At 38.4% G+C, this 26,511-nt stretch overlaps 1 protein-coding gene across 2 annotated transcripts; it reads left to right on the top strand.

The window, feature by feature from the left end:
• Nucleotides 1-12,480: 12,480 nt before the first annotated feature.
• LOC122007156 (epidermal growth factor receptor substrate 15-like) lies at nt 12,481-26,321 on the top strand. Of its 2 annotated transcripts, XM_042562960.1 has the most exons (14): nt 12,481-12,799; nt 15,378-16,130; nt 16,212-16,515; nt 16,812-17,030; nt 17,168-17,376; nt 18,039-18,113; nt 19,453-19,524; nt 19,775-19,873; nt 19,977-20,048; nt 20,127-20,241; nt 21,550-21,618; nt 24,554-24,947; nt 25,186-25,303; nt 25,408-26,321. In XM_042562960.1, the coding sequence occupies exons 1-14, from the start codon at nt 12,650-12,652 to the stop codon at nt 25,921-25,923; spliced, it is 3,165 nt and encodes a 1,054-aa protein (XP_042418894.1). In that variant the 5' UTR covers nt 12,481-12,649; the 3' UTR covers nt 25,924-26,321. The 2 variants fall into 2 exon arrangements, with proteins under 2 accessions (XP_042418894.1, XP_042418893.1); XM_042562959.1 differs by having other exon boundaries at nt 15,378-16,515.
• Nucleotides 26,322-26,511: the final 190 nt, after the last annotated feature.

Consider the following 26,511-nt stretch of genomic DNA (forward strand, 5'->3'; position numbering starts at 1 on the left):
AATGGAATTTCAGCAACTATCGAGCTCGATCGATCCATGGATCGATTGAGTGCTGAATCGATCCGTGGATCGATTGGAAGACATTGAGCAGAAGCTCATTGGATCGATCAGCCGATCGATCCGGGTGTCTGAATCGATCGGTGGATCGATTCGGAGAGGTTCAATCGATTGAACCAACTCCAATCGATCCAATTCTGATTTTGGCTGGGAAGGCCTGATTTCAGCATCTTTGAACCGATTTTAGTCTAGGTAACCATTCCAAACCCATAAAATACATTTGTATACATAAAAAGGGTGTTTTCATGTGAAAACAAGGATGGATTGGTTAAGGAAGGCTAAGTTGAAGTTTAGGTTGAGGTTTGTTTCAAATTTTGAATATTTGAACCTCAAAACTTCTAAAATTGGTTTTCCTAATGGTTTAGGGATTCCAAGTCATTGTTGGTGCAATGACAGAAGTTACCACCATGTCTTTAGGGGGAGGGACTCTTTAAAGACATGAAAATTATTTTTCATGAACCTTGGAAGGTGGTTAACCTTCTGTTGTGAACTTGCTCAAGGTTGAGCATTTAAACTTGAAATGGGGATAAATGGGGAGTGGATATCCTCATCATTTCAAGTGGCAACTCAAGTGGTTGAAAATGCTCAAGGTTGGGTATTTGTCAACATTGAGGGAGAAGTTAAGGATAATGAAGGGTATGGGACCTTCAATATTGAGTTGATCACAATGAGTGAAATTGTGATCACGATGAGCAACTCTTCAGGGGGAGAGTCTTCAACAAATGGAGTTGTTGAAGTGTGCCCAAAATTGGAGCATAGGTTGATGTGTGTCTAAAGACGGGTTGATGTGTTAGTAGAGGGTTGATGTGTGCCAATAGGGGGAGAATGAAAGGAAGTAAGTTAGGTTTTCATTACCTAGAGGGAGTTTGCCCTCTTAGGGGGAGAATGAAAAGCTTAATTTATGGGTTCATTACCTAGTGGCATGAAGAAGGAGGCTATAGGATTAGCCTAACTTACATGTGGGATTGTAAGTGTTATTGTGGTATTGTCAAACATCAAAAAGGGGGAGATTGTTGGTGCAATATCCCTCAGGTCAAGGGTGACCTGGTTAACCAAGCTGAGTCTTGGTTAGGGTTTAGATGTTTGACAATAAGATATTGATTGAAGAAGAGTCAAGTAGGTCAAGGTTGATGGATACTTGATCGAAGTCTGAAGTGAATGTCAGGCGGAAGGAAAGTCCTAGTGAGTGAAGCTAGGCGGAAGGAAATCGGTGAGTGAAGCCGGTGAAAGTCCTAGTGAGTGAAGCTAGGCGGAAAGGGAAGCTAGGCGGTGAAAGTCCTAGTAAGTGAAGCTAGGCGGATGGAAAATCCTAGTGAGTGAAGCTAGGTGAAAGCCACGTGAGTGAAGCCGTGCAAGGAAGGAAATCCGGATGGATCAAGTATGATCGGACATCCGGTATTGGGAAGTCCAAGTAGGTCAAAGGATTGATGGATACTTGGCAAGGAAGGAAGTCCAGATGGGTCAAGGTTGACCGGACATCCGGGTGGAAGTCAAGTAGGTCAATGGAGTGACCGGATACTTGGCACGACGAGTAAAAGTCCAAGTGGGTCAAAGGGATTGACGGACACTGGTGGGGAGTCCCGGGTCAAGGGAGTGACCGGATGCGAGGCATGATGTACCAACAGTCAAGGTTGACCGGATGTTGGTTAGAGGTTTGGGACTTGGTTTTGGGCAAAACCAGAGTCGGATCGATCCGTGGATCGATCCAGGATGTGGATCGATCGGTGGATCGATTCAGAATGTGGATCGATCGGTGGATCGATCCGTTCTTCCGTGATCGAACCTCGGATCGATCCGTGGATCGATCAGAGGTCCCGATCGATCGGCCGATCGATCGGACGATCTTTCGCGCGATAAGCGTGGATCGATCCGTGGATCGATCGGCGCTGCCAGAGCAAAGAGGCGCTCCGGATCGATCCGTGGATCGATCCAAGCCTCCGATCGATTCGGAACATTCGATCGGGATCCGACCGTTGCGTCGGGTTTAAAGCCGCAGGCGAGCGTGGTCTTCGGCATCTTCGAACGAGCTCTTCTCATATTCATTCCAGCTCCTCCACAGCTCTCTACAAGCACGTGATCGCCAGTTCTTGAAGGTTCTTGGAGGCTTTCCAAGTCAAGAGGCGGATCTATTGCAAGAGGAAGAAGTTAGGGTTAGGGTTTTTACTGCACATCTTGTAAGCTTTTGCTTAACTTGTATTTCCCTTTCTTCTTCTTGTATTGAGAGTGTTGTAGGGCTTCTCCGCCTTTGGTAGTTACCATAAAGGAGTGTTATTCATAGTGGAGGGTGTGTGCGTTGGTGTGGATCCTTGGATTAGTCACCTCTTGTGAGGTGGATACCAAGTAAACTCCTAGTGTTAGCGTGTTTGTGTTTGTTTATGTATTTTCCGCTGCGCATTCTTGAAGAAACAAGCAACACCGAGCAACGAGCACTCGACGAGCTATTCACCCCCCCCTCTAGCTACTTTTGGTCCTAACAGTAACGAGGGAGAGGCAAGCGAGGCAGGTGCCGGTGGCATAGAGGAAGACTCGTTTGGTGTGGTCGAGCGCTTGAGGGTGGTCAGCAGAAGCGCGACGGAGATGGTGAGGAGGGTGATCGCCCATTTGTAGGCCATCTTGCCCACGCGTTTGAAGTCCCTCTCGTCGTCTGGGGCAGAGCGAGGCGAAGGCTCGGGGGCGGACGGGGGCGGGAGCGGAGGCGGAGGCGAAGGCGGTGGAGTTTGGGGATTATTCTTCTCCTTCTCCTTGGGTAAGGGTTCACCGGTGACTCCTTCACCAGAGACATTTTTCTCGGTAGGAAGGCTAAGGGAGGAAAAGATCGTATGAAGAGAGGGGTTTAGGGTTCGGGAAGGCTAAGGGGGGAAAACAGGGCGCCAAAAAATTTTGAGGGGAGCAAAACATTGCTACAACGAAAATGACAACGGTTTATTAAAACTATTGTCTTTGACCCCTAAAAAAGCGCTTAAAGACAACAGTTTCAGAAAACCGTTGTAAAAGGTATTGTTGATTTTACAAAAAGTCACTCAACGACAACGGTTTTTGCAAAACTGTTGTCTTTTATTTTTTGGAGGAACTCAAAGACAACGGTTTTGTCAAAAATCGTTGTCTTTTACCAAATTAACAACAGTTCCTTCTAAAACCGTTGTCTTTATGGTGTTGTCTTTTAACATTTTTGTTGTAGTGGTTGTTTGTAGATGATATTATTTTGGTAGATGAGACACATGAAGGAGTAAATGCTAAGCTAGAATCTTGGAGGGAAACACTAGAAGGGAAAGGTTTTAAGGTTAGTAGATTAAAGACAGAATATATGGAATTTAAGTTTAGCAATATTAGAAGTAATGAAACAATTGTTAAGATAGGAGAGGACGAGTTGCCTGGAACCAAGCGATTTAAATATTTAGGATCATTTTTACAAAATGGTGGAGGGATTGAGAAAGATGTCTTACATAGAATACAAGCAGGATGGGTGAAATGGAGGGGAGCGTCGAGTGTTTTATGTGACTGTAAAGTACCTCTTAAACTTAAAGGTAAGTTCTATAAAACCGCAGTTAGACCTGCTATGTTATATGGAGTTGAATGTTGGGCTATGACTCGAGCACACGAGCAGAAGATGAGAGTTGCAGAGATGAGGATGTTAAGATGGATATGTGGGCATACGAAGATGGACAAAATAAGAAATGAGAGCATTAGAGAGAAAGTCGGAGTTGCATCTATTGAGGAAAAACTCCGAGAGACACGTTTAAGATGGTATGGACATGTACTTAGACGACCAATAAATGCTCCAGTTAGGCGATGTGAAACTATGATAAACATGCATATCAAACGAGGAAGAGGAAGACCAAAAAAGACTTGGTTAGCAACAATAAAATAAGATAAAATTTATTTAAATATAGATGATGATATAATAAGAGATAGAGCTCAATGGCGTAAAAGGATTCATACAGCCGACCCCACCTAGTGGGAAAAGGCTTGGTTGTTGTTGTTGTTGTTATTTCTTTACTATTTTTCCAGTAGCCAGAGGTACCACTAGACTACTCTGAGCTTATTCTCCCTCAAATAAAGACCGAATGAAGCATTAAGAGCTTATTTCAAGCGATTTAATTAAGTTGCCATGGATGTCTTCTCTGCCACTCCAAAAATTTTAGTGAGCACCTTCTCCTAGAGACTTAGTGATAGTGACTTCTTTCATTCCTTGGTGAGGAAGTCTCCCAAAGACTTTAAAAGCTTATTAGGGAGGGTAGTTAAGTACATTGATGTGGAAGATGCTCAAGTAGTTCGGAAGAAAGAAGTAGTCACACATATTCCAGCCTTTGTCGCAAAATGCAAGGCTCCCCCGCCGCCCATCCAACATAAGCGGCCTATGACAAACCATCACAATCAATCCCATGAACCAAATATGATCCAACATGTGGAGGCTATTTGGACATCATTTGCCGAACCTTGCTGATGGGTCCCCTTTTTTTGTACTTACCACTGGTCAGGGACTCATAACACCTAAGACTGCTATTAGTTCAACCAAAAGATGCATCGAGCAGCTGATCAACGATTCCGACACCAATAACCTCCTCAAAATAGACGTGATAAATGTTCAAAAGGATATTAGGGGAGGGGCCCTGCCAACACCGATCGATCAATTTAGGTGCCCCAACAACAAAATAGCCCGACCCCTGTCCTCACTGTAGCTGAGCCGGAGCACCCTTAGACTCGACAAGAAGAAAGTTGTAGCAACATCGCTCAGAGAGATGTTGGCATGAGTGTTGCCGGCTCGACCAATGGAGATTCTAATAGAGTAAGAAAGTCCCATGGGCGTCAACTTGAGATTCATGCAATTGGTTGTAGCCAAGAACAGGCTAGAGGGCTAGAAATCAATTTTGGTCATAGAGACTTAGAGGGGTAGAGGTGTCCCATGATGATGTATTGATCATCAAAGTTGTTATTATAAATTACAATACGTACAGAACCTTTGTTGATATAAGTAGCTATGTGAATGTCATCTTTAAGAAGACGTTTGACTAGATGCAGATTGATAGAGGCGAACTCCAGCCTATGACAATGCTGTTATACAGATTTACTGGTAATGAGGTACAACAGCTCGGGCAGATCAAACTTGTTATTTCTTTTGAAGAGGAGGCCCTAATGAGGACTTGACAGTCCACATTCATAGTGGCGGACGCGTCTTCTATGTATAATGTGATCTTATGAAGACGAGCATTAAATGAATTCTGAACAGTTGTATCCACATTTTGCTAGAAGATTAAATTTTTGATAGAAGACTTAGTGGGCGAAGTAAAGGGAGACCAACTAGTGGCCCGAAAATATTATGTGGATGTTATCAAAATTGAGGCACGCAAAGCCCTCAAGATCCAGTAAGCAAGGGTAAATGTGATACATGATACCCCCTAGCCCCGCTTCAGGAGGAAAAAGAAGAAGTACAAATCTGCCAAAACATATCTGTAAAGCCCGAAAAATTCCCGAATTTATTTTAGAATTATTCTATGATTTTTCTGGAATTTTTAGATATTTTTCCGGAATTTTCCGAGTAGCGGAAGTAGCAAAAATAATTAGAACCCCAAAATAGCTTAGGCGGGAATCGAACCCGAGACCTATGGTGTAAGGGATAATGCTAGTAACCGGTGAACCCAACAGGGCCGTGCTGAAAGAAAAGAGAACCAAATATATTTATATTAGAGTTGGGTTCATTGAACCACTTGATATGAATAATAAACTTAAGTTGGAATTGGTTTATTTGGGGAACTTGGTTCGGCAACATCTTTTCCACCGAGACCTAACACCACCGCCGCACCTCTCCTCTTCCCCTCTTCCTCACGCACGGCACACACCAAGCTAAGGGTTAAGGGAACATCTTCCGGCGACGACTCCAACACGAAAAAGATTCTTCTCCGCGAGAGGAACGCGAGGACGTAAGCGGTTCGTCGAGAGGATCAGTTTTCCGGAAAACCTAGCGAATAGAATCGTAAGAAAACCTTGCGATTGAGGTAAGAAACCCCTCACCTGCAGTATAATTGCTCTCGCTTGTTAGTTTTGGCGTTAGTTCAGTAGTTTTACAGTTTTCAGTTTTAGGGTGTGCTTTTAGTGCACACCAAGCATTCGGTAGAATGATCAGTTCAAAAGGATGTACCAATAGGCGTCCTAATAGCATGTAAAATGTATTAGAAATATTTTATTCAGTTTGTTATCAGTTATTACAGCTATATGGATCAGATATCCATTGGGTGGGCTCCCACAGTAGCCTCTAGGTTCAGATAACCTAGCTCTAGGTTCAGATAACCTAGAACAGCAAAGTAAAATAAAACAGTATTCAGTATTTTACTTTTATTCAGTTGGCACTGTACTTGGATCAGATATCCATGGGCTGGACTCCCACAGTCGTCCCTAGGTTCAGACAACCTAGTAACCCTGCTGGATTCGGAACTTGCAATCCCGGGTCTTGTAGGGATGCGCGCACAGTAAGTACAGTTGCCAGGGCCCAGCAGCATGTTTAGTATTTTCATCTATTATTATATATAGTTTTTCAAATATTTAATCAGTGATGGAAACACTATCTTAGTTTCAGTTTCAGTTGATTATCTCTAGTTTCAGTTTCAGTTGATTATCTCAGTTAAGTTTCATGATTTGAGTTCATGACCAGTTCAGTATGTATGCTTAGTTTCAGATACAGTATGCTATGCTCAGCTTGTTTGTATGCCATGATCAGTTCAGTACATGTTTGTATGCCATGCCATGTTGCCATGCTCAGTTCAGTTTTCAAATAGCATGTTTTGAAACCATACTCGCATCGTTGCATGTTTTTGTGAGGTAGATGGTTTCTTACTAAGCTTTAAGCTTACAGATACTATTTTCCTTATACTGCAGATACAGGTAAAAGGAAAATGGACTAGCAGTGGAGGCTGGAGGGCAATGCAGATGAGGATGTGTGTGGAAGGAACTGGAATAAAAGACCCTCTGGGGATTTAGCATTTACTTTAGCACTTTACAGTTTATTAGTTCAGTTTTCATGTTATAGGCACTTTTGAACCTTAGCAAGTTTGAGCAATTAGAACTTTTAGAAATTTATATCTTCATGCACTTTAAGTTGTTAAAATGCCATGAATCAGTAAACCTTGCTTTAGCTTAAGTTTAGAATGATTACTACATGTTGCTAGAATGTTTATTATACATTAGTTAGTTGTAGTGTGAGGTTTTGGCACGAACCAGTGCTGAAATCAGAGTTTCTGATTCGAAATCAGAAACCCTGATCGGTCAGCCAACCGATCGGGAATGAGTTGGTGTCACTGGATCGGTCAGCCGACCGACTCAGAGACGAACAGAGAGTTGGCAAGGGTTATGGATCGGTCAGCCGACCGATCCAGAAGCGAACAGAAAGCTAGGAAGTGCACTGATCGGTCTACCGACCGATCAGGGCGCTCTTGGATCGGTCGGTAGACCGATCCAGCTGCGTACAGAACGCAGCAGAAGCACCGAGGCTCACTGATCGGTCTCCCGATCGATCAGGGTGTTCCTGGATCGGTCGGTAGACCGATCCAGTTGCGTACAGGAGCGAGGTAAGCTTATGGATCGGTCAGCAGACCGATCCAGAAGGTGCCTCCGTGCCAGTGTCAGCTGGAACGATCTGTGAATCGTTCCGACAGCTCAATCGACTCACGGATCGGTTGAAATGTCTGATTACAGCTAGCAGGACATTCAAGAGGCATAGATTGTCTCTCCTAGCATGTGTACAACACTTAGGTACTCTTAGAATGTCAGGTTAAGACTTTACAGTAATTAGTTTAGCAAATTTCAAATTTGCTCAGTTTTCTGCACAGTCAGTACAGCAATAACTGTAGCGATTCGCCTTACAGCCTAGTAGTAGAAGGCGGGTCGTTACAATATCAGAGTCCACCACTCGGATAACAATCGACCTGTTCCCAGAACTCAAAAAAGAGTTGGTCACATGTTTGACACGCAATAATGATATATTCGTTTAGACACCACAAAAAATCATGGGTATATCACCAATCGTGATGGAGCATAGACTCCATATTCTCCCGGATGTCCGGCTAGTTAGGCAAAAGAAAAGGGACTTTGGTGCTGACCAGAACAAGATCATTCGAGCAGAAGTCGGCAAGATATTAGAAGCAGGTCTCATTCGAGAGATGTAATTCTCGGCTTGGTTAGATAACATGGTACTGGTATCCAAACTTGAGAATAAATGGCATGTTTGCGTTGATTTCCATGACTTGAACAATGCATGCCCGAAGGATTATTATCCTTTATCTCATATTGATCAAATGGTGGATTCAAGCTCGAGATGTGAGTTAATATGCATGTCAGATTCTTATCAAGGTTATAACTAGGTGCCGCTCGCTAAAGACGATTAGGAAAAGATTAGATTCATCATTGTCAACGAAACTTATTGTTATAATATTATGTTATTCAGGCAGAAAAATGCAAGGGCCATCTATCAATGGCTCATGAGTAAAGTCTTCTGAGATCAGGTTGGAAGAAACATAGAGGTATATGATGAGGACATCTTGATCAAATCTTGTTGATGGCAGATCTATAGTGGTAGATATTGACGAGATATATAACACATTATAAACATATGGGCTCAAGTTAAACCCTAACAAATGTATTTGGAACCAAAAATGATCATTTCCTTGGCTATGTGGTGACAGAGTGAGAGATTGAGGTCAACCTGAGTAAAATACAAACCCTAGGTAATATGGTCCCACCGTGCAATTTGAAGGAAGCACAACGGTTGACTGGATGAATCACTACCTTGCCCTGGTTTATCTCAAGATCATCCAATCAGAGCCTCTTATTTTTCAAGATACTTCGTCGAGTTACCAAATTTCAATGAGATGTGGAGTGTAATAGGGTTATAGAGGATCTTAAATATTATTTATCAAATATGCCTATCTTCACTAAGCCCATGGCTAGAGAACCACTGTGGGTGTACTTGTCCGCTACTAAGGGGGATATCGGATCTGTCCTAGTGAGACAAGAGAATAGTGAATAATAGCTAGTGTACTTTTTAAGTCATTTATTGAAATATGGTAAATGACGTTATACCGCTCTTGAAAAGTTAGCATTCAGACTAGTTTTGGTAGCCCGAAGGCTACAATCTTATTTTCTCTCTCATCCCATCATTCTGTTATAGCAATCTCAGCTTAGTCAAGTTAGGGTCGGTCAATCGATCAGCCGATCGATTGAAACAGAGCCCAATTGATCAGTTGATCTATTGGGAGAGCTTCGCGAGCAAGGATAGCCCAATCGATCAGTCGATCGATTGGGGCTAGGCCAATCGATCAGACAATGGATTGGAGGTCACTCACGAAGAGCACAGTGTACTCCCCAATCGATCAGCCGATCGATTGGGATACTCCAATCCATTGGTCGATCAATTGAAACTTGTTTTCTTGCAAGACTGCGAGGCAGTCTGAATCTATCGGTCAATCGATTCAGAGTTTATCTGTGAGAACATGAGGCGCTCTGAATCGATCGGTTGATCGATTAAAACCTCTCCAATCGATTGGTTAATCGATTGTGATATGACTGTTGCGCAGGATGCAGGCTTTGGACGGCTAGGATCACTGCGATATGACGTGACAATCGATTGAGAGCCCTAGAAACACATATATAAAGGTGACATCGAGTTCAAATGAGACAAGTCTTTTACTCCAATTCTATCTGGCTCTTCACACTCATCATCGCCAGATCTTGAAGCGTTCTTAGGACAAGTGTTGTCACACTTCCAAAAGTCAAGAGGCATCCTCAAGCTACACAAGATCAAGCAAGAAGAGGTTTTCTTTTGTATTTTTGTATTTACTTTTTTCTTTGAGTTGTATCTTGTTGTGTGACTATTGTATGAGGTTTCTCTACCTTCTATTATTCCGAGAAGTTATTTTCTTAGTGGAGGATGTGCTCGGTGTGTGGACCCTTGGATTAGTCACCTCTTATTGGGGTGGATACCAAGTAAATCTATGTGTTAGCATTAGAGAGCCTGATTGTGATTCTATCCATTGCAAACCAACATCTAAGAAGTAAGCGAACGAGCGAGATAAATATTCACCCCCTCCCCCTCTACTCCCAAGTGACCCAACAAGGACAAGAACGTATGAATTGGTTAGCTAGAACATAAGATAATTAAATGTAATAGAATTAATAATTTTTTTTCCAGCAATCGCAGTTGTAGAATGACCAGATATGCTAAGCCAAGTTGGCTTGAAGATGATGATGCAATTGACTATCATGTAACTCCTAATTCCGCCCGAGGTATTCTTGGGTAGAGCCTTGAAATATTTGTGATAGAGAATTTTCTTCATCATCCGACTAATTAGGGACATAGTTAGGAATTTTATATTGATAGGGTGAAAGATGTGTGTTTACGTCGTTGAGGGGCAACTATGTCATTGCCTCCCATTCTATATCTCTTGCACTACAAAATTGAGGGGGAATTTGTGTGTACTTAATTACTGCAAAAAGACAAGTCTAGTGTGTTGCACTTATTCCGAATTCTTTTATACTCGATTTTCTCTTCCGTAGGTACCGATAGAGTTATTTTAGTGGATTACCCATCGATAGGTCCGCGAGACTTGAGCCTTGGAGTAGGAGTCACCGAATGCTCCAAACAAAGTAAAACCGAACATGTGTTCTTTTACTTATTTTTATATTTTCGCTTTCTTACTTAGTTTTTCGTTATACACTTTGTTTCTAAAAACGAAAAAGATTTGTTTTTTAAAACCACATGATTCACGCTCCCTCTCACGTGTGACTTGATCCAACAGGCTCCATCCTTGCTACCAATGGGTTACTATATTTCTCTCATTCTCAATAATCATGTTGTGCAAAATAATATATGTATACATGATGTCCTTCAAATTATCTTTGAACCAAAATTGTTCTGGACCTTTGATCATTGTCCATTGAGATTGGAGCATCCCAAATGTTCGCTCAACATCCTTTCTCGCAACCTTCTGTCATTCCTTAAACATCTTTCTCTTGGGATCTTGGGGGCACAAAAAACTCTTGACGAAAGTAGCACATTCTTGATAGATCTCATCGGTTAGATAGTATTCTTTTATATATTGTGCACTATTAATTGTAAAATTAACTTATGATGTATTTCCTTATAAGACGTTGTTGAATAAAGATAATTCATTAAATACATTAATATCATTACGCGACCCTACAATTCTAAAAAAGACATGTCAAATCCATAAGTCTGTAGATGCTACTGCTTCAAGCTAGTCTTTCCAAGTGCCAAGATAAATTTTCTATTAACAATGTATACAATCAAGACTACTTAACATGTCAGAGAAGTCATGTCTCTGCTTATTCATTTCATACAAGTGTTGGATGTTAGTAACATCTTGTATTCTCAAGTATTAGGCCTTAAACATTTAATTACATGTCGGTAGAAGTTGAACAAGTATTTGATGACAATTGTTTCAATAATCCGTAGGTACTAGTCGTAATGATCGACAGAGATTTCATATGTCAATTGACGAATAGTCGTCGTATATTTCTGAAGTGACAACAAATCTTTTTACTATAGCATCGACCGACCATTGAAAATATTCAGAATGATTTTTCAAGGTATTGACTATGCGAAAAATAATTCTCTTTGCATCCAGAATAAATAATGAAACAAGTCATCCTGGTTCATCAAAGAAGTAATTATTGAAAAGACAAAGCATACCTAATTTCATGATCCTAGTTCAAATAGTCCCCTCGGAGTGGTGCGGTTGTTGAAATATTTGGTGTTGTCATATGAGATCTTTAAGTTGAAACTCGATACATCTGAACATGTCTTCCCCCATATCTTGCCCACCGGTACTAATGGCAGTAACTACTCGTGATTTACATCCTTCACGTTGACCTATGGATGGGTTGGCGGGAACATTGGAGTGAGTGAACCATCTTTTTGTTACATGATCCTAATTCAAATATCTTCTCCTTTATATTCTGTTGAAAGAACTTTAAACTCTTTGACGGACTATTTATAATTACATATATAATCGAAATATTCATTTATTCATTTATTTGGAATTGATAGATCTATTAGATCAACGTGGATTTTCAAATATTTTAAACTAGAGAAGATATTTATGTAGGTGAAAAAGATAATGGTGATAGAATAGAGGATTATATTTCCTTATTTATGTATATAGACTCAATTGAGGATTTCTCTAATAATTTTTGCTTCCTTATTATTTTTCTTTTTTTTTGTCGGCAATGAATCATGGGCTGTCCGCCGGTCAACCGTAGTAAACAGGCTGATGCCGTTGGCGCGGACGCAAATGTTCCACCAACTCCATCACTGGCCGTCCATCCAATGGCATCGCGTGATCTCCTTCCCAACCCATTTCCCGGCCGTCGATCGAGCGAATCCCGTCCCATGACCTGCCACCATAACTCCACGTTCTGAATCTGTTCCCCGTCTCCCAATCCTGGTCGGGCGAAACCCCTCCATGCTTGGTCTCCTGGCCCTCCCTCGATCGGAGGAACCTGAAGAGATCTTCCTCTCGAGTTATTCCTCCTCGATCTTGCAGAGAACCGGAGCTTGATCTCGTGGTCAATTTGGTCCCGAGAAATGGCAGCGCGGCCGGATCAGGTCGTCGACATGCGGGTGTTCGATGCCTACTTTACGAGGGCGGATGCGGATCGAGATGGGAGGATCAGCGGCGCCGAGGCGGTGGCTTTCTTTCAAGGATCCGGTTTGCCTAGAAATGTTCTGGCTCAGGTAGTGCAGATTCTCGACGTTAACTCATCCGATCTCTTCTTTATTGTTTCGTAGCTTTGTTTTATGAATCCTTCTGATATAACTGGTACCGTTCATGAGTTTCGATTCTTATAATTCCTTCACTGACTAGTGAAAACAACTTCTTTTAATCAGGATAGATCTGTTGCCTGTTGTCTTTGAGTTTGTAAAATTAGATTTTATTTTGTTTCGTCTCTGGAGTATGGCATGTCCAAAATACCCGAATGCTGGCACGCAACAGTGAAATTTAAATTTACCATGAAGCATTGCTTTGACACTATTTTGGTTTATTTCAAGATATTAGTGTTGATTGTCGTTTTTGCACTGCATTGGTTGTTAAATGTAGTTTGTTGCCATTGGCAGTACCTTACTCTTTTATTAGAGTGCTATAGTCATATCTTCAAGGAGTATATTGTATGGTAAAAAAAGCCCAAATAAGGAACCAAGTATCATATTGGTTTCAAAACACCATAATAAAGCTCGTTATTCTAGAAACTCCTTTTACCTCCAGAACAATGTCTTGGTAAAAAAACTGTTCTTGCATTGGGAGTTTTGAGGCTTCTCACATGTTGATCACCCATCAAAATGACGAGTTTTGCCTGCGCCGATTGGCTCAAAATGAAATTTAAAACCCTGCTTTGAACTGAACTGTAGACCGAGGGCTTGCCTTCATTGACTTATTAGGTTTGAATACGTGCTTTACTTTTCACAAGACAGATGCAGGCAATGATCTAGATGCCTAGTTCACACATTAAATATATTAACTCTTGTTCTTTTTGCTTTTTTGGTATGTTTCTTCTAGCATGTTTCATTTTCTCCTCAACCAAGCCTCTTTCTTCGTCAAAAGTATCAAACGCCTTATTTTTTTTTCTTTCAAAATATTAGTTCCATCCGTTTTTTTTTTTTCATTTTCTCCGAAACATAAATGCTAAACTCAAATCTTGGCGGGAGAAGCGAAAAGTTTTAGGCTTAGTAGAGTAAATATAGAATATATAAAATTTAAGTTTAGTAATATTAAGCGTAGTTTAATAATTGTTAAAATAGAAGATGACGAGTTGTTTGTAACTGAGAATTTTAAGATCATTTTTTAAAGGGATGGAGGGATTAAGAGATACAACATCTGCTAGAATCATATTTCCACTGAGATACCTTCATATGATCAATTCCAAGTAGGCAGTGTGCACTACTCTGTCGCTTCAATCCTCTCTTTTGTAGATCAATACCTTGTAAACCCAGGATGGGTAAGCCATCTCACTGATTGAAGCAATTTACTAAACACTATGTGCACATTTGGAATCAACCTCCACTTGCAACATACGGTGACTGACAAGAAACAGAAGAGACTGATTTATATAATTCAGTTTATGCCTAATCCACAGATAAATAATCGAACATGAGAGCAAACAATATAAATGCCCAGCCAGCACAATGCTCAAGGCACACTTCTACACCTTAAAATAAACATCCACTCTCTAGATGCCTCTCTCAAATAGATGACTGTACAATAAATACTTTAAGTGCCATTGGAACACATAATACAGTCCCCTTTGTATAGATCCCTCTCCTAGTGCTTCTAGCATCTTGCACTTTGAGGCAATCAAACTGTAACTGTCATGGTTCCCAAGGACTAAAACAACAAGACATAGGCTAAAAAGTTTTGACACTACTCTGTGGTCCCTAAGCAATGCAAAGACCCATCTGCCCAGGCTGAGTGCACACTTTTGTCTGCTAGGGGCTGCATTTGCGCATGATTGGGCTGTGGAAGCCTTCCAACCTGACAATCATTTCATGTACTATTTCATCTTTATATTTCTTTTTATTATTCATTTTATTTTGAGGTCTGGTTCTTACATCACCTGTTTAATTCTTGCTAAACTTGAGGCTTTTCATGCATTTAACCTTGATTTACAAGGCAAAATATATTATTATCTAGCCTAAATTGAACTCAAGTGAGTTGCATTAGCATTTATTCACCAAAGAGGCAAAAAAAGATGCTCCTTTTAGATCCATGAGTTGATTGATTAAAGTGGAAATGCTTCCCCAATGACAGTGTTCAAGTTAAGAAGTGACTCAATTCACACGACACATGCTCATATTGGTAGGCATGGTGCTCTAGGAGGATGAGGAGTTAATGAAGTGGTTAGTAATTTTTGCTTGCTGGACATCTCTGTGAAAACTGTTAGAAGACCTCTTTGATTTCTTTGCTAGTAGTGGCTAATGAGGGTAGTTTTTTATTTGATGGTTTAATCAAGGCTCAAAGGTCATGAGCACGAGGACATTCAAAGCCTTGAGGATACCACATAAGGATATAATTTCAGGCCAGATATCAAGTCCAATGCCTAGTATTGGTATTGGACAAAGTTTTTAACTTGGATCATCAAACAAATTCATAACTCAACCAAAGTAGAGAAGCTCATGATATTCTATAATTTTGAAAGAAGAAACAAGATACCAAAATATTTAATTCGATGCATCTACTGATTAGTTTAGTGTTCTAGTTCAGCACGGTCCTATGCAGGACTAAGAAATTATTTTCCCTTCTGTCATTCTTTTCATACAGGTGTGGATGTATGCTGATCAGAAACGAGCTGGTTTCCTTGGGCGTGAAGAATTTTACAATGCTCTGAGACTTGTAACAGTTGCACAGAGAGGCATACAGCTTACACCTGAGACTGTCCAGGCAGTTCTTAAAATCCCTGATGCAGCTAAAATTCCTGCACCAAAGATAAATCCTGTTCCTGGCCCCCCATCTCAGATGAACATTGCAGCCAGCAGTCCCCCCTCTCAGATGGGTGCCATGGTACCAACTAATCAAAATACTGGTTTAAGGGCACAACCACCACTAGCAAATGCTGAGATTAACCAACATGCCGTTCCCTTTGGAAACCATGTGATGAGGCCACCTCAAACCACACAGGTTTCTGTTTCACCTTTGCTTAAGGAAAGTGGTCAAATTTTACAGCAAGGAAATAACCTGGCAGTTATGCATCCTCCAAGTTCAGTTACACCAAGCTTTTCGACTGATTGGTTCAGTGGTAGGAACAGTGGAACCTTTGCACATGAAACTCAACAACTATCGGTTGCAAGGATCCCCCCCTCAGCAAACCAAGATGGTTTGGGTGTATCCAACTTTGGGTCAGCTCCTGGAATAATTTCTAAACCTTATACACTAGCAACAACAGCCTCAATTCCATCAAAGCCTACACATTCTACTGTGTTACGACCCCAACCAGATTCAAAAGCTTTAGTTTTGAGTGGAAACGGATTCTCTTCTGATTCAAATTATGTTGGTGATGTGTTTTCTTTAACTCAGGTAAAACAAGCAAATACCTTGGGCACCTTTCCTGAAAGTGCTACACCTAACTCTTCCAATAATGTCCCTGTTATCAAAAAGGCGCATGAAGCTGATGCTTGGCAAAACATGGCATTGGTTCCTTCTGGTGAGAACCAAACTCAACCACAGGTCAAGCAAAATCAACCAGACACAAAACAAAGTGGCCTAACAATGACTATTTCAAGTGATTCAATTGGAATTGTTGGTTTTACTTCCACTCAGCCCCAGCTTCCGTGGCCAAAATTTACTCAATCTGATATTCAGAGGTATCTTGCAATATTTTTTAAAGTAGATAATGATAGAGATGGCAAAATCACTGGTGAAGAGGCGCGCAATTTGTTCCTTAGCTGGAGACTACCTAGAGGTAGGCACTGTAGATTTCCATTTTTGAGACTTCATCTTACCAACTCATTGTGTTCATCTTTTTCAAACTTTATGAAATTTTGCCGAGCTATTATATCACATTTTCTTATGTTTAATTTTAATCTACTACTTAAATTGCTACTTTTGTTATCTATATATCTCTTTGCTTCCTTTGTTTTTTTCTCCATTTTTTAATCTTTTGTTTGTATATTGCAGAGGTTCTCTCTTCTAGTCACGTTACTCTGTTTTATTATCTGTTTGTGGCTTAAAACTGATGTTTATTTTCTGCATTTCCAGAGGTCTTAAAACAGGTATGGGATTTATCTGATCAGGACAATGATGGTATGCTTTCTCTTAGGGAGTTTTGCATTTCCCTCTATTTAATGGAGCGGCACCATGAAAAACGTCCTCTTCCAACTGTGCTTCCTGGTAGCATTGCATCTGATCAAACTTTGCTACTTGCAACAAATCAGCCTTTGACTGGATATGGTGGTCCCGTTAGCCGGCCAGCTCCTGGTACGGTTCACAAAATCATGATCTCATAGCTATTACCATTTTCTGAGACTAAAATATTTTTGTATCTTTGTCCATATAATTAATCATCATTATCATATTTAAACATTGGTGCGTTCTGATTCACTTGTCTATACAAGGTCTAGTTATGCCACAACCTCCAATGCCTGCTACTGTAGCAAAACCACCCATGCAAAAACGGATACCTCTGGCTGATGATTCGGGTGAGCCTGTGCAACAAAAGTCAAGAGTACCAGTGTTGGAAAAATATCTAGTTGACCAGCTGAGCAAGGAAGAACAGAGTGCATTGAACACCAAGTTTCAGGAGGCATCGGATGCAGACAAAAAGGTTAGTTCATATTTCTTTATTTTCAATTGCAGTATGCACTTAGAATCATTTTTATTGTAGAGCTCACTTCATTGGAGAAAGTAAAGAAAAACAGAATCAACCAGTGATAAGTGGCTTAACTTAGTTCTTTATTGCCTTATTTTTAGTAAAAGAGAAATACTTATCTGATAATATATATATAGTTGAACAGAGATATATATGAGTATGTGTATTTCTATCTTTAGTGTCTGGTAGAAGTTAGCCTATGGGAATTTGTTATGGAGGTAACTTTGATTTCATGAAATATACACAAGGAGATAATAAGAAAGAGAAAGAAAGCAATGAAGGGAACTTAATAGTTACATCTCTTCTAGATTGAGGCTGATTAGTCTAAAACTCTTTGTAATATCCCAAAGATTATAGATAACTGTTGTGATCTCTATTTGTCACAATTATGACTTCAGTGATGGATTATGATGGATGTATTTCAGTTCCTTTGGTTGCTTGGTTACTTATTTATAGCAAGTAGAGTCTCACTTGGTTATCGATCTATATTAAGTACAGTCTGGGTATCCCATGCACAGCAGCTTACTTATCAGCTTATGATAATTATAATTGAACTATTATTGAGAAATAAAATTTTGTTTATATAATTTAATGCACACTTCTCTTTTTGCATAAAGGTTCAAGACCTGGAGAAGGAAATATTAGATTCCAAAGAGAAAAGTGAATTTTACCGCTCTAAGATGCAAGAACTTGTGAGTTTCTTTCAGAATTACTTGACACTTCTAATTTTCTAGTAACTTAACTATCTGTATCCTTTATATGGTTCAAGTTTCAACAGTCTAAGTACACTACAGAGAAATGAATTGTTGTCCGTTGGTAAGATGACATTGTTGTAATGACTATAATTTCTGTATTGCTTATATCATGGAGAATATATGGTATTTTCTTTACACTACCAGAGAAACTTCTGGGATAGACACTATTTTTGATGGGTAGGCATATGATAATTGTAGTAAAAGGTGATTACGCTCACCCCAGACGCCTCTCACAACCCTTCCTCAAGTTATATGAAGGGAGGTAAATCACGGAATTAGTTTATAACCGACCGCTAAGTGGCTAGCGGGTAGGCATGTGATAATGGTTGTATTGTGTACCTATTGATTGATAATGGACTATAATAGTATATGAATTGTTTCTTAGAATAATGTTCAAATTTTATTTTGTGATCACAATGAACGGTAAGATTTTTAAGGCATTTGATTGATAATGGACTATTAAGTCAAAGAATTATTAATTTATGTTTATGGATATATTAGATTTCTTTTGCATGATTCATGACATGTAAGTTTGGTTTAAGCTCATGAGCTATATAGAAATATTATGTTCTAAATAACCTTATTTGTTTAAACATACCAAATGTTTGTTTGAATTTTTCTCTTGTGGGGCAAAAAAAACTCTACTAAAATTTAATACCTTGCTTTTTATTCACAATATGTCAATAGAAAAAGTTAATGCATTTATCTTACTCTTTCGGTTTTCTTTTTAAGTTGATAAAGGTTGCAAAGATTTAGATTTGGGACTGAATTTTGATAGGAAAAGGCACATGGAGATCATTGAGAATCGTTGTCAATAGAAAGGCATTGCCATCTTAGAAAAATGAAAATTCTGATTCTGGAAATTTCTTAGAAATCTAAAGTACGGGGCTAGCATATCGGATGCTAGGTAGATAAATTAATAATAATCTGAAAATTTTAACTACTTGGATATATATGTTTTGTTTGAAGTTCTTTAACACATTCATTAGTGCTATAGTGAGGTTTTCAAGCCATTTTCAATTATCCAATAATAATAATAAAAAAAAAGAGCAGCTCGGTGCACGAAGCTCCCGCCATGCAGGTCCTAGGGAAGGATTCATTGTACGCAGCCTTACCCTACCTTTTGCAAGAGGCTGTTTTTAGGATTCGAACCCGTGACCTTTTGGTCACAAAGCAACAACTTTACCGTTGCGCCAAGGCTCCCCTTCTTTCAATTATCCAATAATGAATCCTAATATTCGATATCCTAATGAAAATTGGTTTTTATTTGTCTTAGGTTCTTTACAAAAGTAGGTGTGATAATAGATTGAATGAAGTAACTGAAAGGGCATCTGCTGACAAACGGGAGGTAACTTTTCTTTCTTTTTTCATTTGCTTCGCTGCTGCTTCTACTACAATGTTTCTATCTTCTCTTGGTTTAGTTTTGGTTATCTGTCGTTGTAGCTTTTTATGTTGGCAATTCCTTTACTGAAGTTTCTTAGTAAAAAATAACAATAGCTACACAGGAAAATGATAGAATATGTCGAGATTTGAAACCTTGCTTTTATCAATTGAGATTTGTATTCACATTCTGCTATGAATATGTATTTCATTTTTAGGCTGAATCATTAACCAAAAGATATGAACAAAAATGCAAGCAACTTGGAGATGTGGCTTCAAAGTTAACTATTGAAGAGGCAACTTTTCATGATATTCAGGTGTACTTTCGCTTAGTATTGTGTTAATAGGGGCTTAGTTTGTAAGGTTTTAGACCAACTTTTCTTGCCTTTTCCCCTTGTTTTGACCCTGAGTTGTTTTCAGGAGAAAAAAATGGAAATTTACAATGCAATATTAAAAATTGAACAAGGAGAAACTGCAGATGGTTCACTACAGGTAAGTTTTGTTAGTACTATTCTTACATGTATATATTCAAGTCAGTTAAGTTAGTTCATTCGTGTATCGGTTGTCCAGGCACGAGCTGATCATATACAGAAAGACCTTGAGGAGCTTATAAAAATTCTAAATGAAAGATCCAAACAATATGGATTGTGTGCTAAACCAACTACATTGGTGGAGCTTCCTTTTGGTAATCTTATATTGATAAATTTATTTTCTATTTCCTTACACTATTTTCTTTAATGTTGCAATTTAAATTTCTAGAAAGTTGTTGCAATGAGTCTTTTTGTGTTTATGGTTTTCATAGTCTACTGTTTAGATCGTCAATAGTTGATACAATGTCACAGATTGTATATTGTCTTGGTTAGAGTATTTTCTTGATTAATCCAAAGTCAAGTAGCTGTTGAACTATACCAGTGTTGGATTTTTGATGAATTATTTTTCCCTACTAAATTGGTCCACTTCAAATTCTTTGTTCTTTTTTGTGTTATATGTTCATCACATCAATTTACTTGTAAGAGCTAGGTAAAATATCAAATATTTTTAATATAGTTTTAAATAATTACTTAAAAATGGTTCTGTAAGTAAAAGAGTTTGAAGACCAAACTATATTGTTCTTATATATGTAAGCTTGAATTACTCATTTCTGTTTGTGATGGCATGGACTAGGTTATCCTTGCGACAGACATACTCATTTAGTAGCAGTTATATATGCTCTGGAAGGCCCAAATTTTATAATGTGTTCGATAATGTATAATGCTTAAACCAGTGAACCTGTGTTGGTATGACGTCATCTTTCAGTGGAGCTATGGGTGTTAGCAGAGCCTAAGTTGGACACCTCTAAAGAAATCTGACTTTCACCTTTAACAAGGACTAATCGTCAATCATTTTTTTATGAATAAAAGGATTATACTTCATTCAACACAGATGAGTATAATCATCTTTCCCTTTTCTTTAAAGGGCTGCTGCCTTGTGTTTCTATGTTAGTAGCATATGAGTTAGCCTTTGCAGCTTTGCTATTATTAACAATCACATGGATTGGCTTATATATATAATAATTTTATATAATATAATAGTATATATCAGTGTATATATTTTGGTATATGCATATTGTTGTGTGTATATATACATTTTCATAGATAGTGATGATGCCAAACTAATATGGTGGATAGTTGGGAAGGTTGACTGGGTACTGATGCCTTAGCTTCTCACTTTTCTAGTCCAATGATTATGACCTGCTACATACTTAGATAGAGGTTTGATTTGTTGATATTCTCTGAGTTATTTTTATTCTACATTCCTAGTTTGCTGACTTCTCATATTGTTCCGCTCCGTTATTTTATTGAACCATAAGATTATGATATTTGCATTGGTTTCTCATTGAGTTAACTGGAGGTGACTATTCATTCTAGTGCTAATTCTAGTGCTGTTAATTCCCTTTGCTTAAGTTTCTAGTAATGTACTGACGTGGCAAAAAAATTTCTGTCATTTTGTTAAGGTTGGCAAGCTGGCATACAGGAAGGGTCTGCTGATTGGAATGAAGACTGGGACAAATTTGAAGAAGATGGTAGGTTGACAAATTCTCATGTTTGTATGGTCATAAGTAAATATTTGTTGACTTGTTATTACAATGAAATGCTTTGTTGTTGCTCCATGTGATGCTAAGTGATTTGAAAATGGATTTTGTGTTTGTAATTCTACTAATTAGGATTTATTACTTTTAACTGTGTGGCTGTGTTGTATCTCTAATCCTTGCATGGGATGTTGCCCTAGCCATACCAGTTAGGAATTTGTAGTTCAAAACTTTATCGTCAAAGATCTCAATTATACACATTATTGAAATTCTCAAAACAAGAAATGCTAATTCTAGTGCTGTCTAAAATCTTAGTTACCTGTGAGGGTAATAATGTTTATTCTCCCCATTTAATATGTGTTGCTTGAGTATATTTTATTTTTTGTTAATGATAAGACATTGTTTTGGAAAATTTAACTTTGTAGTTGAATACTGATATAAAAGAATACATAGATAATTATACTGCTAGTAATTCATTTTCATCTTAGAATTAATAGATTTTATGCATGATCAAAAGTAGTTAATTCTGTCGGCAAGCTTTTTCAACCAAATTTATGTTGTGCCTATTATTGGTATGAATATTTTATGAATACAAATTTTTTCAGTGTGTGTAGCTTTTCAGACTTCTTATAGCTTATGCTTCATGAGTCTCATTAGATTTTCAAATAATTAGCTTCATTACGTTTCCATGAAAGAATTTGTTTAGAGCATGAAAAATAGAATATATGATTGCTCAAGTGATAGTGTTTGTATCCACCTTTTTTTTGTACCAGTGTTTTATCATTGGCATAATGCTTTATGATGGGCATTTTAGTTCTGTTTATTGTTCTTTAATTCCTTTATGTTTTAGTCAGTTTGCTAAATTTTTGGAACTTAATCAAATAGTGTTTGATTATCTAGTAATAATGTGTAATATTATATTGTTGGAATAAACTACGTCTGACGAGCAGAATTAGCATGATAAGGGTTATTCCAGTGTCATTTCTAGCTTTTGCCTTACATTTTCTTGTTTCTCCTATACATTATCTATATTACTTCTTTTGTACAACCCTCTAGCATTTCAGTGCTAGATAGGAGCCATAAAATCCTGTTTTGCTCTTAGTTTTATTCTCAAGGAAAGTTTTATATTATACATATTCTTAGTTTTATTCTCAAGGAAAGTATTCTATTATACATATTCAATTAATATGTACTATTTGTCTTTTCCATTATGTGCACATGATTTTGACTGATTCACATCTAACGCAAACTATATCTCACATTCAGTATAATTAACCATTTCCATTTTTTTTTTAGATTTTCTCAGTTTGATGTTGTGGAATAATTATTTATGATCTTGAATCTTTAGCATTTTTTCCCCGCAAAATAATCCCCCTGAGAGTTGGTTTTCTACCGGTGAGGCTCATGTACACTCATTAAATTGACAAAACAAGTCGTTGATTTATTGTTTGATATATGTAGTAATGGGATATCACATTAGTTTGGCTTACTAAATTTCATGCTAACATTCACATCTCAATTATCTCGCCAAATTAATAACATAAAAATGGTTAATCTTTGTTAGCTTGTATGCATTTTTTGGTGTAATTACTTAATATAACTGTTTGTTCACTGAAAATGTCTCCTATATATGATCCAATCCTGTCACTTGTAACTACAATATTTGAGTATCTATTTTTTTTGGTAATTTTCCATAATTGTGCACGTAATAATATGAGGGGGCGTTTGGTTCTTTCCTAGGAATAGGAATCGGAATGAAAATCATTGTATTGTGGAATGGGAATGGGTATGAGCATGGATATCACTCTTAAAAGCAATGTTTGGTTAGTTGTATATCTTCTATCGGAATAAATCAAAGTTTCCTTTTTTACCCTTAAAGGAAAATAAGAGAAAAAATTAGATGTGAGAGAAAGATGAATGTGAGAGAAAAATATGATGAAAGAGAATGATGAGAGAGAAAGTGTGATAAGAAAGAATGAAGAGAGAGAAAGTGTGGTGAGAGAAAATAAAAAAAGAGAGTGTGATTGGAGAGAGCATGATGAGAGAAAATATGATGTGAGAGAAAGTATGATAGGAGAGGATGAAGAGAGAGAAAATATAGTGAGAAAAAAATGAGGAGAGAGAGTGTCATGAGAGAGATTGAGGAGAGAGAAAGTATGGTGAGAGAAAAAGAGAGCAATGAATATGATGGGAGAGATTGAGGAGAGAGAAAGTATGATGAGAGAGAAAGTATATTGAGGAAAAAAGTAGTAAGTGTGATAAGAGAGATTGAGGAGAGAGAAAGTATGATGAGAGAGAAAGTGTGTTGAGGAAAAAAGGAGGAAGTGTGATAAGAGAGATTGAGGAGAGAGAAAGTGTGATGAGAAAAAAGAGTGTGATGGGAGAGATTGAGGAGAGAGAAAGTATGATGAGAGAGAAAGTGTGATGAGGAAAAAAAGAAGGAAGAGAGTGCGATGGAAGAGATTGAGGAGAGAGAAAGTATGATGAGAGAAAAAGTGTAATGAGAAAAAAAGAGGAAAGAGAGTGTGATAGGAGAGATTAAGGAGAGAGAAAGTGTGTGATAAAATGATGAGAGAGAAAATATGATAAGAGAGAATAAGGAAAGATAAGTGATATGAAAGAAAAAGTAAATAAATATATTTTGATATTTGATATTAATGGAGAAAATTTTAGTTTTAAGTCAAGGGTATTTTTGGAATAAGGGAATATTTTGATTGATGAAAATAGGGTAATGACTCATTGAAGGGGAGGTACATGGGAATGAGTTATTATCCAATTTCAAGGATTCATTCCCTTATTTGTATTCCTATTCCTATAATCCAAACATTAACAATGGGAATCAATGATTCTCATTCCCATTCCCCACTCCTATTACCCTAAACCAAACGCCCCCTGAATATGCTAATCTATCTTAATTATTCATTTTCAGGATTTTCTATTATAAAGGAGCTTACAATAGAAGTGGAAAAGGCTATCCCCACTGAAAAGCCCAAGCCCCAAGAAGTTCAAAATGAAAAACATGAAACAGAGGAGGGGTTGCAAGCAGCAACTTTGAATGGTGAGGACAAGACTGTGGCAACATTTTCAGATGGTGAGGACAAGACTGTGGCAACATTTTCAGATGCTGAGGAAGAGACTGTGAAGCCATCAAATTCTACCATTGTCAAGCCGATTACTGAAAATGGATCAACTAATCTTGATAGATCTGATAACACTAATAACAGTCATGCAGATCCGGGATCAAGTGCTATGGAAAATTCTAAGGACCTTCACCCATTACATGCGAGACATGATGATTCTTCCCATGCAGATGAGAATAGCAGGTAACTCTGATCTTTGCTTGGAAAACTTTGTAACACATGAAAACTATAAATTACAAACGGAAGAAGTTGATGCCTCAGTCATATAAAAAGAATATAAAATTGCATACAGACTCTTCAAATTTTCTACCTCTTATCATTTGGTAAATAAATATGGCTGCATTTTTTTTTTACTTTCTGTATTCCTTTTCACACTCCACAAACTTGTATATTTTGTTGAGCATACCTCTTTCTTCCTCAGTGATCATGAGAATGCTGAGTCTTATAATTTGGATGACAAGCATGCTGTTGAGCCTTCATGGGGTCCTACTTTTGATCGTAGTGATGATATTGATTCTGTCTGGAGCTACAATTCAAAGGTAAAGCATTGTGATGACATAATTAGGAATTGACTGCTATTTACTCATTTTATGAGGTGTGTCTTGGTTCATATTTTTTTTTCATGTCTTTTATTCTGTCTCAGGAGGCCGATCATCAGGTGCAAAGAAAACATTCCTTTGGATCCGATGACTTTGGTTTATTTCCTCCAATCAAGACAGATTCTCCTAGTGCTGCAAGTGTTAAGGGACCGTTCTTTGATTCTGTTCCAAGCACACCACTATACGGCTCTGGTTATTCTCCGAAGTTTTCAGAGGCACCAGATGACCACTCTTTCAATAGCCTCTCCCAACATGATTTCTTCAACACGCATGATACCAGTTCTTTTGGTCAGCGTGATAGCCTTGCAAGGTTTGATTCATTTCGTAGTACAACTGACTACAGCAGGGGTGAAAGCTTTGCAGCATCTGATTCCATGAGCAGCATATTTGACCACAGAAGGGGAGAAAGCTTCGCTAGGTTTGACTCCATGCGCAGCACAGCAGACTACACCGGGGGCTTTTCCAGTTTCGATGGCGTTGACTTGTTTGGCTCAGGACCTTTCAAATCCTCAGACAACCACAGCCCGAAAAAGGGCACTACTAATTGGGATGCATTTTAGCATAATTACTGCAGTAGCATTGCGGATCTGTTGTCTTCTGTTTTTACATCACGAGAGAAGATTTTTTTTTCCTTTTTCTGTACGATAAATACACCTCTCCCTCTCCCTCTCCCTCTTCCTCTTCCTCTCCCTCTCTTCCTTGTGTATTCATCATTATTTGTCATTCGGGTGCTTGGGAAATTGTGGCTCCAAACATTTGGCTCTTGATGTCCTTGTGTGCATGGTTTGTTCATACGCATGGTTTGCTCTTATGAACCAATAATAAGGCTCGCAAGCCTAATGCATTTTGATTCTATGTGACTTGGCATATCAGGGACAATTGTGTATTCATCATTTTGTCACAGCACATCCACCTGTGTTGTTCATTTCATTGTTCAGAAAACTTCCATTTTACAATATCATCTTTTATTCATAGTTGTATTAGATACTATCTAGTCAGTGGTAATCTCAAGCATTCTTGTAGATTACACAAAATCTTCATTATCAAGCCAATTGCTTGTGTTAGAAGGCAAATTATGGCTTATTTGATAGCATATTATGTTTTTCGTTCAGCTTTTGTTGGATAGATGATTACATTTTCCTGTATTG

Source organism: Zingiber officinale, chromosome 7B (genome assembly GCF_018446385.1).
Source record: "Zingiber officinale cultivar Zhangliang chromosome 7B, Zo_v1.1, whole genome shotgun sequence".
NCBI classification, from domain to species: domain Eukaryota; kingdom Viridiplantae; phylum Streptophyta; class Magnoliopsida; order Zingiberales; family Zingiberaceae; genus Zingiber; species Zingiber officinale.

Coding starts and splice junctions, on each gene's coding strand:
- LOC122007156 (XM_042562959.1), top strand. CDS start 12,650: ATGGCAGCGCGGCCGGATCAGGTCGTCGACATGCGGGTGTTCGATGCC. Junction 16,516..16,811: donor TAGCTGGAGACTACCTAGAG/GTAGGCACTGTA, acceptor CTGCATTTCCAG/AGGTCTTAAAACAGGTATGG. Junction 24,948..25,185: donor CATGCAGATGAGAATAGCAG/GTAACTCTGATC, acceptor TTTCTTCCTCAG/TGATCATGAGAATGCTGAGT.